General features: G+C 43.6%; 1 protein-coding gene across 1 annotated transcript in view; it reads right to left on the reverse strand.

Moving 5' to 3' along the window:
• Nucleotides 1-308: 308 nt before the first annotated feature.
• Nucleotides 309-14,670, reverse strand: part of LOC132954992 (ankyrin repeat and fibronectin type-III domain-containing protein 1) — a 153,718-nt gene continuing 139,356 nt past the window's right edge. Inside the window, exons 13-24 of the mRNA XM_061027571.1 lie at nt 10,439-10,546; nt 8,070-8,169; nt 7,565-7,697; nt 7,317-7,436; nt 6,959-7,174; nt 5,810-5,976; nt 5,566-5,716; nt 4,447-4,615; nt 4,174-4,340; nt 3,869-4,076; nt 3,024-3,748; nt 309-2,680 (exon numbers count right to left, since the gene is read on the reverse strand). Coding sequence (XP_060883554.1) covers nt 2,372-2,680; nt 3,024-3,748; nt 3,869-4,076; nt 4,174-4,340; nt 4,447-4,615; nt 5,566-5,716; nt 5,810-5,976; nt 6,959-7,174; nt 7,317-7,436; nt 7,565-7,697; nt 8,070-8,169; nt 10,439-10,546 — 2,573 coding nt within the window. The 3' untranslated portion in view covers nt 309-2,371. The remainder of the gene's footprint in view (nt 2,681-3,023; nt 3,749-3,868; nt 4,077-4,173; nt 4,341-4,446; nt 4,616-5,565; nt 5,717-5,809; nt 5,977-6,958; nt 7,175-7,316; nt 7,437-7,564; nt 7,698-8,069; nt 8,170-10,438; nt 10,547-14,670) is intronic.

Genomic DNA, 14,670 nt, shown 5'->3' on the forward strand with positions numbered 1-14,670 from the left:
TGCAGGTTATTTTATTGGTGTGATGCTGCTGAGCCTGCTCAATGTTTTTGAAGCGAAAAGAGAACATAGCATGTTTTAAAAAACAGTTCCATAAAATAATAAATTAAATAAAAAACTATCAGCTCGCAGTTTGTGTGAGTGAGGAGTTCAATGTAAACAAAACACGGACTGTTTGGTTGTAAATGTGATATTTTAAGGATTCATAGACTGTATAAGGTGAAAAATTACAGGTCCCCAAATATTAGCTAGTAAGAGATGATTAAGTTAACTGCTAATAGTTTAAGACAATCCATGTGATGTCTGCTGTTAAAAAAAGACACAATTTAAGCACTTGTTAATTGAAATGTTACCTCTTTGTCTCAAGACTCTTTGTCTTCACTTGTTAACTCATCAGTTAGCTAGTTAGCAGCTGCAAGCCATGCTAAAGCCAAAATATCAGTGTGAAGAATCAGCTGTCTCTAAACTCTCCTCAGTTCTGAGGACTTAACCGGTGGAGGGATCATTTTATAAAACAATATCCAGTGTGCTCACTCCCTTTTCAAACATGTACACAATCATTACTGCCTTTGTTTAGCATTAGCATTGTCGTTAGCTGACTGCTTATGTAATGTGTGCCCTCCCAGCAGCATGCCCCCTGCAGGACTTACTGTGTAGATTTACTGCTTGTACCTACACTGCAAGCTACCACATGCTAGCACAAGCTAACCACCGGTGTTTGGCACCTTCCTGTCCAGCAGAAAGCAGGCTAACTGCGTGACCCGAGTTAAAAGCTGACACGCGGTTCATCCTCATTTTGAAATGAGCTTTCTCTGTGATGAAACATAATGGTAACTATGTTATTTTTAACAGTCTATTTCAGTCCTGAAACCTAAACTGAATTAAAAGAAGTGAATTTAATTAATGCTACAACTTTTAGAGGGTCTACTAGTATTAATGAAAACTAAAAGCTTAAGTCAAGCAGCCCAGGTTTAGACTGTTAAGAGGCTTTATCTAATGTGTAGTTAAAGAATTGTGTTTCATTCTAAAAAGATGACACCCCAGTGTTTTGGTATTTGAGGTAAAAACAGATCAGTGAACTCTCAACTGAAAGATATAACTTATAGGCAAAGGTCACAAAAAGCAAAAGGACAAGTGTGCCAGTTTTGTTTTCAGTCTTTAACTTTTTCTACAGGTTAGTAAGGTGACTAAAACAAGCTTTTCTGCTTCCTGCATTTCCGAGTTAAGCCTTTTTATATGGAACAGTTCAGTTCTGAGGCAGTTCAGGGGACTATATGGTATTTTTCTTTGCTAACAAACACCAGGCCTCTTCACAACTTGAGTCATCCCGTTCACACCAGAAACCCTTTGGGAGACCCTGCTCTAGACTGACGGGCACCGATTTCTGATGCATCTGGCAAAACCACTGAAGCAAACACAACAAAAACACTGGACTGGTTAACTTGTAGCACGGCATGACTACAGTACTTCAGATGTACTCAGCACATTTGTGGAAGGATTACATGCTTTTCTCGATTAGAAAAACAGAAAGAGTCAAGTATTGCTTGTTTTTTTCTTGGTTGCAAATATCCAAATGAGCTGGTTTTGAGGTTGGTTTTATTGAGGTGGTTAATCCTATTTCTTTAGCTACACTTTGACTGAGTCTAATATACAGAAGATTTGTTGTTGCAAAAGGTAGGGAAAGAGCACCAGGGAGCCAGTGCCAGGTTCAAAAGATGCAACCTCCACCCTCCTCCATTTCCTCACTCTCCCCTCAAGCTCTTTCTCCCTTTTTTTGGCCATTTCTACCAGACAGTACAGTAGCCAAGAGCAGTTGAGTGAAGGGCCAAATCATTGGCCGAGTGCGTCCCAAAGTGGAGTCACTCAGCCCCCATTTGGCACTTTTCCCTTCCTTCTTGCCCTCTGACTCAAGTCCAGAGCTCACATCCTGGTAACAAGGGGCCAACGGCTGCAGCGAACAGCTCTTCAGGAACGACACAATGAGATAGTTCAGAGGAAAAGCCGTGTCCACGTGTTGCAGAGAAGCCAGAGATGCTGCTCATGACATTTTGGCAACTTGTCAATCAAAGTGACGCCCCAGTGATGTCGCTCAGCATCAGATCACTCTTCAGATTGTAGAGTTCCTTTATCTTTGATCCATTTTGTTATAATTAATTTGGTGTCCATACAAGGGTCCCTGATGATCATAAAAAAACAAATTTGATAGAAACAGGAGTCTTTCAGCATGAACACAGCAGAAATATGTCGAAGATGCCTTTGTGGAACACCACAGTGTGAGTGTAGGTGGGTAGTTTCAAGTTTGGGTGCCTTTTTGTACAATAGTTCCAGCAGTTCCTTCATGAACTCTTGAATCTGATTCTCTCTCCTGGAAGAATCACACCGTCGTGGCCCGGCTGTGTTTGAGCGCTAGAGGTGAATACTCTTTTATTCGGACGCACAGTTTTCCCCTCAGCCAGGGGTTTTGGAGCTCCAGGGGACAGAAATCATCCTGCAGCCATTTTTCTCTATTGTCCAAAACCAGCACAAGGCCAAAGTGCTTCAACTGTTCAGGACTGTAGTACACGCACTGTTCCTGATCTCCTCCTCCTCCACTGCTACTGAGCATGCGCCGACATACCACGTTCATCTCCTGCACCACCAGCTGGACCATCTCCTGTGCTGATGTTCCCGGAGTGACACAGAGCTGAAACACAGGAGGTGATGTCAGTCAGAATATTAACAACTTGCTACAATCTGTGAGGATTTTTTTTATTACATGTGTAAGTAGTGTTTTTTTAACAACAAATCTCATGCTGCTTTTCATTAAAATGTTAAAGATATCACTCATCAATAATCTTTGCTGTTTGTCCCTTTGTCAGCCACCTACCCTGCAGCAGCAGCTCTAATGTAATGACAGTATCACAATAATCCTGTTCCTGAAGATCTGCTTTGCTTTTGAAGATCATAAAAAGACATGTACTATAACCAGCTCAAACCTTTTCACAGGAGCTTTAAAGAAACATTATTTCACCTCGTCAAACCTTTACCTTCACGCTGGTCTCTTTTGGCAGGCCTGTACGGTACTGTGGGTACACTCTGAGTGTGGCATGACTGCCTTTCCTGTGGGCAGCAGGAGACGGCGAGGAGAGTCTTTGAGTGCCGCTGTCCTCCGATAACGTACGCGCTGGGGGAAGTGGTGGTAAGCATCGTTCTGCTGAACAACAACGGTCCACAGAGGACGGCCTGTGACACCTTCTCCGTGGTGAGGTGGAGGGCGAGGGGAAGGTGGTGTGGTGGCAGTAAGGCTGGTGATGGGCCGAGGTGGAGGAGGGGAACTCCAGGCTGCTGGTTCTCACACAGAAGGCCTGTCTCTTCTCTGTGATGTGCAGCAGCTCTATCTGTCTGCTGGGCAGGATGAAGTCACTGTCAAACAGCTCCGGAGCCCCCCTTCGGACTCCTCCTCCTCCTCCTCCCACGCCACAGTGCTCACTGTCCCCCCTGTGCTGTGGCTCTGAGGCTTGTAGTACATCTGGCGTGGAATCCCTCAGAGCTCCCCCTCCACGTCCACTCCCACCGAGACACAACACTCCAGCTGAGCCGCTCCCGTCACTACGCAGGAAACAGCGGGGCTCTAACGGCGCAGAAGACGAGAGGGGGGAGGGGGGCAACAAGTCCAGCTCACGAGGACTCTGGGCACGGCTCGAGTCATAGTCACTGTCGGTGGTGAGGAAGACCTCTGAGGAACCCTCTTCATCGGACAGTCCTGCAAAATCTACAAAATAAAATAACATGTCAATAGTTAAAAGAATATTAAATTGTAATGTAATGCACAAATCAAATCCTGTGTTCAAACGTATGAAACCCCTTCATCAGACATGTTTCTGATTCTGACCTGAGTGCTTGTGGCAGGCTTCGGGTGAAGGCATCGGGGAGGGCATGAAGTCTGGCTGAGAGGAGGTGGAGGGAGGCTTTTCAGGGAGCACTTCCTTGGAGAAGTCAATAATCCAGCTTATGGAGATTCCTCCTGTTGGCTGTTTGTAGCGAGCATATTGCAAGGCATCCATGATCCATCTTGCGTCACGCCACACCTCCTCCATTTGCTGTTTGACAGTCATTTAGATCACAGGGTTAGGTTTACTAGTTTTACTTTCATGTTGTGTCAGCACTGGCTGTGAAAAGATGTAGCTGTGGTCTTACCTGAATGTGCTCCTGGACCTGCTGGTGTTTCTTCTTCGCAGCATTAAGCTCGGCCTCAGAGAACGCCTCCCTCAAAGCCTGCTGGGACATGAGGGACTCCAGCTCCAGCAGAGCCGACACTCTGCAGTACTGGCCGATGAAGCTGGGGCAATAGGCATTAAAGTGGACTGTGGGAGAAAGAGAATCCAGAGAAACCAAAAAAAATGTGAACCACTGTTCCAGTATATTGAGAAACATGTCGACTTATATGTGGCAAAAATATGCTAAACTGACCCAGTTCAAAGATCTGCAGGGGCAGGGTGAGGAAGCCAGAGCGAGGGGAGTACGAGTTGTTCTGACCAGGAGCTGTGCACACTTCATCTGAAGGTGGCAGAAGAAGCAGGAAGGACACGTTCTCTCCAAACTCCACCACTTCCTGGCTGTAGATCCGAAAGTCATGGGCCTGGACACACAGAAAGGTGAACTTTAAACTTCCATTTAAAAAACATTTACCTCCACCACATTGACAGAAGGAGGGCATCAAGACCCCTAACATCTTTCTCTTTTATTTTGATAAACATGCATTGTTGTTGTTGTTTTTTCAGAATTACCACAATGGTCACTTTTATCTGATTGATAGAATTACACGTCTGTAGTTGCACTCAGACCACAAACAGTCACAGTTACAGACTGGACCATAGACAGCAGGGCCACCATGGAGTCCGTTTTCACTCCTATTAGTATCTTGGAAGTGAAACCAGAGACTCCAACTTCAACAACGGAAAAAGAAGTTATGTATAAGACAAATGCTTGGTTTACTGTGATTAGGGGTTATTGCAGATCACTCGTACTCTGTTTGCCTATTTTGCAGAGTAAAAGTATCTTTTAAGTCTTGAGATTCAACAATGTTTCAAAAATGGATCCAATCTTGAAACAACATATTTAAGTTTTTGGATGATATCCTAATGACTGTCCAGTCTACTACATATATTAATTTGTATATTCATGTTTATATTAATAGAACTCTTCATTACACTCTGGAGAAGTCTGTGGAGCTCTGTATAGAACAAGTCCAAACACTGGGTGGTAAAGGTTTATAGCCAAACATACAATGGTTGCCATTGTGCAGGAATTCAAACCATGTCCTTTTACAAAAATCATGTCGAATTAGTGGTCTAACCAGAACTGGCTGACTGTCCATTGGAAACCATTTTCATTTCTTTGAGCTCTTGCTACTGCCTGCCTCAAGAATTTGGCTCCGTATCTCTCGAGAACTTTCTACTGGTTCCATGTCATCAGTCAAAATCATCCATACAACACAAAACAGTAAAAGTTAGAAAATCTCCCTTCAGAACTTCCTGCTTATGGACGCCATTCAGAAGAGTTTCAGATTGCTCTTGGCCTAACTCTGACCTGATTGCCTGGGATGTTGATGTGTGCCATCAGGTCCTTGATGGCACTGCGCAGGTCCTGAAGGAGGCGATGTGGAGCACTCTGTTCTTCACAGTCCATTTCCAACGTCTCCTCGAGAGAGCTGAGAGCCTGCAGCCATTGCCACTCCTCTCTACCACAACCAAAAAGTAGAACATGCTACAGATCCACCTAACAGCTGTCTTTGTGGTTACAGATGTGTGAGAGGATGATGTGTTTCTCTCACCTGGACACAGTGCAGTTGTCTCGAATCTTGGTGTGACAGAGGACGTTGGGGAGTTTCTGCGGCACCAGCACTCTAATCTGCTCCACTGATGTACAAAGCTTCAGGTAGCCCAAGTACAAACCTGGAGACAACATCTTCCTGCCCCGCCTGTGATATGCCAGCTTCTCCTGGAAACAGGTAGAAAGAGTTCAATCAAGAGGCTACAATGCTTTATTATGTGGTCAGACTGATTCAAAGTCCTTATTTGTAAGCATCCTCGCATTATTAAATGTTTTTTCCATGTACTGTTTTTTTTCTGAAAGACTTCAAACTGAATTTGTTCCAACATGTTTCAAGTGGTCGTCAGGTCTGGAAACAGGCCCACAAGCACATTTTGATGTATTTCATCATACAATTTGTTCAAAACTGGCCACAAGACAAATATTTTAGTGAAACGTGGTTTTGCCAAAGGGAGTCTCCACCATTGTTTTGGAACCACACAGCCAGGCCAAGTTACACTGGAGACAGAACCGCAGTGCAACAATGGGATCAAGTTTACCGGGTTATATAGACAAAATCAACTTGTGGTTCAGCTCCAGATTGTGGTCGCTCTGAACCAAACAGCCACAGAGCATTAGTTACAAAACACACAACAACAACAATTAGCAAGATAACCATCATCACGCCCACAATGCTGAAACTTTAATGTAACAGTCTGAATGAGCAAAGCTTCAATAACATTCATGCTGGGCTGGCAAAGTTCCAATATGTGAACAAAGTACGGACGGATGGAAGAGGAGAGTCATGATGATTAATGCCGGTCTAAATAAAGAGTGTCTGCACGAGCTGCACTCATAATTGGAAACACATTTCAATTTACAATCCTATTGTTTCAGCCTCGTGTTTACTGATGTTCTGTGAAGGAGGGTCACACCAATAAATACATGTTTTCCAGGGATTTCAGGCGCATTTTGTTGTTGACAAAGTGTCTTACTCTACACTCTTTCATCTTGCTTAAATGCAAAGAATGAGCCAGATAAAAACAACAACCAATCCTGAAAAAATATTGCCCCATTTTGTGAAGGAGCCCTCCTCTGAAACAAAAGCAAACGTATTTCTCATCATTTAACTAACTTCCAATCACCGCCTGTGATTTCCTGTAGGACTCACATGGAGCGTGATGAGGAGCATGTCTAAGGCCGTGGGCTCTTCAGGAGACGAGACCGACTTGCGCTGGAGCTGGAGTTTGCAGAGCTGCGTCCAACGAACCCCATCCAGGTTGGGACAGGTGTTCATATCTTTTAGGAGCACCAGCAGAGCGTTTCCATGTTTGTCTTTGATTGGCTCAAAATACACCTGACCGAGGTCCTGCGTCCCCAGCATGCCCTGAGAAGAGATATCAGATCATTATTGTCCTGTTGTTTAGTCATTTGATTTCTGTTGTTTGGTAAGTTATGGTTATCAAAACCACCACGACTTCATCATCATCAGTTACAGTTTAGTTTGAATCTACTGAGGAGAGTACTACCTGTAGCTGGGAGACAGCCTGCAGCATCTTCAGGCGAGTCTGGAGTGTACAGGAGCAGGACGACTGGGAGGGACTGAGACACTGCTGCAGCCAGGGAATCTCCTCCCATAGATACGATACCTGGCACATGGAGAAGAATAGAGCGTTGTGATTCACTAATGTATCCATGTTAAAATAATTCAGAAAAATGAATGATACATTTTTAACTTTGCACTTATTGTCATTATTCTAATGTGGATGATTGTTACCTTAGTAAACCAGAGGAAGTCCTGCATGAGGGAGCTTGGGTAGGAGTCTTCGACCTCCACAATAGGGATCTGGTCCTCTGGAGTCACCAACACGTTGTCATCTCGGTAAAATATGGTGGTCAGATAGAGTCCTCTGTAAGGTAACAAAGATTAGAACATCTGTTACAGTAAACAAACTCCTTATTGGCTTTTTTGCCTTTTCTGATTGCAAGATCTTGAGAGAGTTTATTCATCAAGAGTTTGATGAATAAAGAAAGATTCACTGAAGAACAGACTCCCAAGTAAAAAGTGAATTGAGGATATAAAATAAAGAATACAGAAGACACAAACTCTTGTTGCTGAAATGCAAACCTTCACAAAGACATGGCACGAGCATGTGTGAGACCATTAATAACTACAGTGACATTTCAAAATGGAAAGATTTTACACATTTTAAGTTTCCATACATTTAGTCACAAGTCTTTCTGCAACATTTTTAAAAGGTAGACCTGACAAAAAAAAAGACCTTTTCAAGCTTTTCACAAATTTGCTGTTGGGTTGAAAGAGGTGGCGCAGGCTTTTGGATACCGAATGCTTCCTCCCTTGTGTTGGAGCTTTGCACTGTTCTGTGTGGACAAGAAAGAGACGGTGATTTGTTAATTTTACAGCTTCTGAATAGATCACATGTTACACTGATATACTGAAGCTCATGGCCCTTTGAGAAACCACTGTGATTGGTTGTGTGACAGCCTGGCTAACCCCAATGAAACCCTCTGTCCTGACAACCTGAGAAACATCTCCTTCAATGACAGGCTCTTACTTAATTGACAACCAACCTGACATGTTCAACAACACGGGCTGACTGGAATGTTTTTGGACATTTCATGCGTTCCAGTGGCGTGGCACCATTTGACAGTCATGCTGGCTGCCAGCAGCAGACTATGGGCCTTCAGGGAACCACTAGCCCTTATATCCCACAGGGACACTAACTGTGTGTACATGTATGTATGTGTGTGTGTTTACCTGCATATACTAGAACTGCTGGAGCATGGCATGTCTTGAGCTAGAGCCATGTGAGTGGAGCCAAGGAGCTGTAGTAATGTGTGTGTGTGTGTGTTAACCCTTTGCCACTCACTGACAGGGAGGTCAGTTAAGTCTGTGGGGACGTGTTTATTTTTAGTGGGCCCAGAAGGGGTTGGAGGCGAGAGAGAGGGAGGTGTGTGTGTATGTGTGGGCGCCTGTTGGTGAGATAACGCACCTCCCAACTCATTAGAAAACCTGAAGTCCCAAACCCCCCCCCCCCCCCCCCCCCCCCCCCCCCCCCACACACACAGATTCCCCCTCCTCCCCTCCCAGGTGATCGTACTTCAGCCCCCAGGCCACTTAAAGTCAATAAATCCCCCCATTCAGAGCCAGAAAAAAACTAATTTTCTCCTCAGGTGGACGAGTCGAGGTGGAGTAATGTGAAAAAACAGCGCCCCTCGACCCCTCTCACCTCCCTAAATTTCCTCTTTACTCACGAGTCTGTTCAGCTCCAGTCGTCCTGGCCTCAGTCCCTGTTTGACACTGAGTAAGACAGACAAGTAGGGCCGCCTGCGAGGGTGCCCGTGTTAGTCAAGGCCTCTTTCACAGTTTAATTAATAGTGTTTGGATAAGAGGGAGAATGTGGCGCTGGCTGCATACATGGACATGGAGAGATTCAACTTGAACTTGAATATTTGTGTCTGTCTCTCTTTATGTGTGTATATGTAAGGACAGTAGACAAGAAGACTGGCGGGCTGTGGGGGGGTCTCAGGGGGTAAGGCAGCAGTAGTCAGTGTTAATTTATGCTCTCTCCCGACTCCAGCCCGGGACCTGTCTCTTACAGGAATAACAAACATGACCCCGGGACACGCCACCTCGGCTACCGTGCCTGAACTCTCCAGCTCAATCAGTCGCCGTCTGAAGCACCTAGAGCCACTCAATACTGACTATTATATTGCGTCTCGCCCGATTGCAAATATGGCCTGGCCACAGTTGACAATAGTAAGTGGGCCAAGTGTGTTTGGGTGAGAAACAGAGAGACAACCTGCTCCATGCTGAATGCAGTTTGCCGTCATGTAAAAGAGTCAGTGTGGACAGCTTCTGACACTTACAGGAGCAGCTTACAGCCCGCAGTGTTTGGGGGTATAAACAGGCCGAGTGTGAGGGATGTTGATCTGCATTTTGTCACAGAGAGAGAGAGAGAGGTATTCAGCAGAGGAAGGGCTGAGTCATGGAAAGACGCACACGGGGGGGGGGGGTATTATGCCGTCTTTGGGTGTACGGCCCCCGAAGTACTTGTCGTGCTTGAGATTGTAACGTGTCTGTCAAGGTGAGATGAAAAACAGCAATTGGTGAGACGTTTTACACCTGCGAGTCAAAGCGCCCGTCGCTCATGTTCGTGTGTTTGTTTACACCGAGAATGTTTCTGAAACTTGAACTGCTGCACGGTGGCTAAAGAATCTGATGTGTTTGTTTAAAATGTGACGGGCGTAGTGAAAGGACAGAGGCTCCGGGTAATGTCAGGAGTTATGACACAGCTCAGGGTGCAAGGCTCTTTACTGCAGCTGATATCTGCTCTTTAACTATAAGTCAGCGTTCAGCTTGTTTATTATCAAATAGTTTTCAGCTTTTATTTTCTCCAAGAATTTACAGCATGTAATTCCAAAGTTCAACCAAATAACAGATTTAAACCTCTCGTATGATATAACATGTTCTCATGTTGGGTACATCTAGCTGCTATCACTTCCAGTTTTCCAGGTGTGGGTTTCATCCAGGGTCAACTATTCTAACCTTTAAACCTTTGAAATCACCCTTTAGTCTTAAATTCAGCCATAAACATGCAAACTGAATCCATGAACACATTTTTGGTACCATGGCAGACGCAGTGGCGGTGAGCTTCTTTGATCTGTCCCAGTAGCTGGTCTAACGCCTCCTTCTGGCCTCTCTGACGTGGAGCACGGCCATCAATATCCCTCCAACCTGCAGACAGAAGAAAGATAATATTACACAACGGACCATATATCTGAAACAAAGGTCCTAAAGAAAGACATTGTTTACAGTGTTGGTGCTCACCCTGAAAACTCATGGTGAGCTGCATGTGTGAACGCAAATAGCTACATCTTTCACTCAGACATTAACCAGAATATTTCATGCCAGCCCCCTAAGTCAATTTTTCATGTGAAGTCAGATGTGAGAACGCAGCAAGAAATATTTGGTAAAATTCCCCGCCAGTGAGTGGGAGGGGGTGATGACCTGAGCACAGCCGTAGACTGAGCTGTAAGCATGCCACATGTGCAATCTCTGTGCACGTAAGGAAACCACTTCATTTAGTTTTCTGTTTGCCAATATAGTCTTCTGAAAGTGTTGAACTTCACATATCATTGATATAAAAACGGTCATCATAGTAATGGACTCCACCACTCCCACGTTGATGTTTTTTACAACACATCTTTCCTCTTGAGTTTTGTGCATGTGTGAAAACGCCATAGTGGATTGTTAGTTGCACTTGCATGCAAATACCTGTTTCTAGACATAATGATGAAATAAAGATATTTCATCATTCGATGAGTGCCAGGGCTTCTGGGATTTAATTATTCTTCGGCTTCTAATATTCCCAAATGGCAGTTTTAACATAACTAAAAAAAAAAGAGAGAGATGTCCTTCATCATATTTTCCCTGTGGAGCAGAGGGAAACTATCACATGCCAGATCAGATGTAGTCCAACAGTCTATTCTGACTTCTTTATCTACTAATAAAGAAACATCAGCTGATATTGACTTCAGACTAGTTTCCTTGTGTTTGATCCTTTGACGTTTTATTCAGGTTGTTGGCTGCTGGAGAAAAATACAGATTGTGCTCACAGTGGAACATTTGAATACATCAACATTAATTGGTTTATTTTTCAATCTGTGAACCTGGATCAAAGGACTACGGAGCAAAGCCTTCGTTTAGAGGAAAATAAAATGAACTTTTGGACTATTTTGGAAAACTTTTACATTTGAAACTTGCTTCTGAATCACTTGACTGAGCAGCAGGCTCCCAGACACTTTCAGAATATAGGTTTATACTGTACATGTTCTTTGAATTGTAGTAACTAGGTACCATCTTGGTGGCATTTGCCTGATGAGACACTTTCACAATTGTTAACAAGATACGAGACGACACCACGAAGTAAGATAAGATACAAAATAATATGAGAAGATACAATACCAAAGTTTGCAAAACAAAACTATACCATACAAAACACTACATGTTACCACACTGCAAAACAAAATGAAACCATACACTTTATTGTGTTTATTAAACTCAAACGCTGCAAACCCTTACTGCCCCTACGTCCACAGCAGAATAGTTTATAATAAAACAACAATCATCACTGAACCTCTAAACAGAGAAGTGCATACTTTTATATAACACAAACAACACATATAGTATATTGATCATACTGCATATCTTTCACATAATACACAACAATGATAAGTGAAAGAGATGAAAACCTCTACAGGCTCAAGCATCAGATGTGAATGACCAAACACATCATTAGGAGTATACTGTAGGAGTGGTAGGTTCGGGGAATGAAGGTGGGTTCTTTAAATTCTGCATGAGACACCAAATGTCTGACTGTGGTCTGGCTCTTTTCCTGAGTGTGATAGTTGGTGTGTGAGACGGCCTGTTTCCCAAGCAGCTCTAGTTTGTGTACTATTGAAAAGAAGCCCCTCCCCAGTGTGAGAAAGCTGTGGTTGGCTAACAGACAGACCTACTGAACAGCATTGCTAATAGCTGTCCCAGCAAATATGTAAACATACACTGAACACACTCATGCATGTAAAAAGACATAAAAACCTGTACTCTGTACTAAGCCTCAAAAAGTACAAGACAAGTACATGTGACTGTAATAAACCTGATCTCTGATTCTCTGTATGTTTATTTGATCCCTGTGTCCCTCCTCTATCACACAGAAACATTTATTCATGAAACACTACTTCCACCCTTCCTCTTTGATGACCAGCTTCTCAGAAAACGATCCTTCAGTACCTTCAGCCTGGGATTTTATTAAGCCAACATCCTTGCACTGGAGGATGTGTCAGCGATAAGCCCCCCCCCCCCCCCTCACCCCCACCGTCAACCACCACCCAATCCCCCATCACCCCCAACTCCCTCCCCTGGAGCCCCCCGGAGGGTGCATGGGGCTGAAACACGGTGAGCTCTATTCCCGGAAAGGTGCCTGTCCCGACAGGACAAGCGGGCCCTTTAATGGGCGTCCACGGCGCGGTATAAGGCCCCCACTGTTGGGGCCGCGCCGCGTGCTACAGCACAGACATGCAAATATTTCCAGTGGTAGGCCCAAATGGAAAACACAAACACGCAACATCAAAATTAGCTCGGAGTGAGAGAGGGCAGGAGGTAGGTGGACAGTAGAAGAAAAAAAAGAGAGAGGGGAAGCCCAGTCTCCTAAACTGAAGACACACACACACACACACACACACACGTAGTGAAAAACACAGTGTGTAAGAGCACAAACATGTTCATGTGTTCCCCAGATGTGCCAAGTGTGTGCCAACATGCACACAGTAACTATGTTCAGCCTCGTACTGTAGCTGTGTACCAATCGTGCAGACTAAACAGGCTGCAAACAAACCACGCTCATCACGATCATAAATCAATACGCTGAACAAATACATTCATTATTCATGATACAAGAAAACAATGTAATCTTGTACTACAAATTACTTCTATAACAAACAAAATCAAACATTTAAAAACTTTTTGTGTGTCCTTTTTAAGATAGATGGATGGATGGATGCAGAGCCGGCCCGTGGCATAGGCAAATGCTAGAGGCGCAGGCGTCCATAGGATGACGGATGAAATGAGTGCAGCAGAAAAGTTGAAGATAAGAAGAAGAAATAGAAGGAAAAAAGCATTTAAAGGGGAGGAGGGCAGGTGACTTATTAGAAGTGAGTGACACTGACCGTACGGATTAATATCACGTTTATAAATGACCGTAATGTAAAAAACAACAACAAAGCCCTTGGGAAGAGGAGGAATAATATGAAAAAGACACAGAGGTAAGGTGCTGCACGGATCAGTTATTTATCTGTTGAAGTTAAGCGAGCTTGTTATAGATGATAGTATAACGTCAGTGTTTCCTAGCTCTAGTTAACATTAGTTATTTCCACTGTACTTTTATTAGGTAAAGATTATTCATGTTAAGAAAATAACCAGTGTAAGAAAATACACTTCTTCTTTTGTGAAGTAGGCTATGTTGTTTGGGACACAAAACCTACTTATATATTTATTGACATCTCTGTATTTAGTTAGCTATCACCCTAGTCGATTAAAATGTTTATTTTCCATCTGCTGTTGTCATTAACAGTTTTAAACTCTTGCCTTTTGTCTAAGAGCATGAATGCATTTTGTGATAGAGTTCCTCTCTGAATAGATATGTGTGCATGCTTTAGGTCTGGATGTTAGGGAAATGTTTGGGCTCACCTGAAAAACTATGCTGAGGTTTCTGTAATGCTCTAAAAAGAAAATAATATTTTGTGTTCACACTATATTATAAAATGCAGATTGTTTAACAAATGCTCATCTTCTCTCTCCAGATGCAATCAGAAACATTTAAATCCATCCCCTGCTGTCCCCGGGCCGTCTGTGACCACTTCTGCTCCCTAAACTGTTTGGTATTGTTTGTTCTGTTATACTAGTTATTTGTAGTTATATTATTTTCTATGTATTTATGAGAAATATTAGAGTTATTACCATTTTATTCATGTTTGTATTTTTTTAAAATAAAGAAATTATGGTAAATATAAAGCTGCATGCTAAAATGCTGCTAATTCTAAAAGTGGATGAATATTGTCTTTGGTGGTCAAACTGTCTGCAATATGAGGGGCAACCGCTGAAATCTTGCCTAGGGCACCAAAATGGTTAGGGGATGGATAGATGGATAGACTGATGGATAGATGAAAGGGAGAAAGAGGGTCAGTGCCGCTGCGGTGACTCAACACCTCAGCTGTTGTTGCACATGACTTCACGGTTAACTTCTTGGCTGAACCCAAGCACCTTCTTCTGCCAGCCAGCCCCAAACTCCATCCTGAGGCTAT

This window comes from Labrus mixtus, chromosome 21 (genome assembly GCF_963584025.1).
Source record: "Labrus mixtus chromosome 21, fLabMix1.1, whole genome shotgun sequence".
NCBI lineage: Eukaryota > Metazoa > Chordata > Actinopteri > Labriformes > Labridae > Labrus > Labrus mixtus.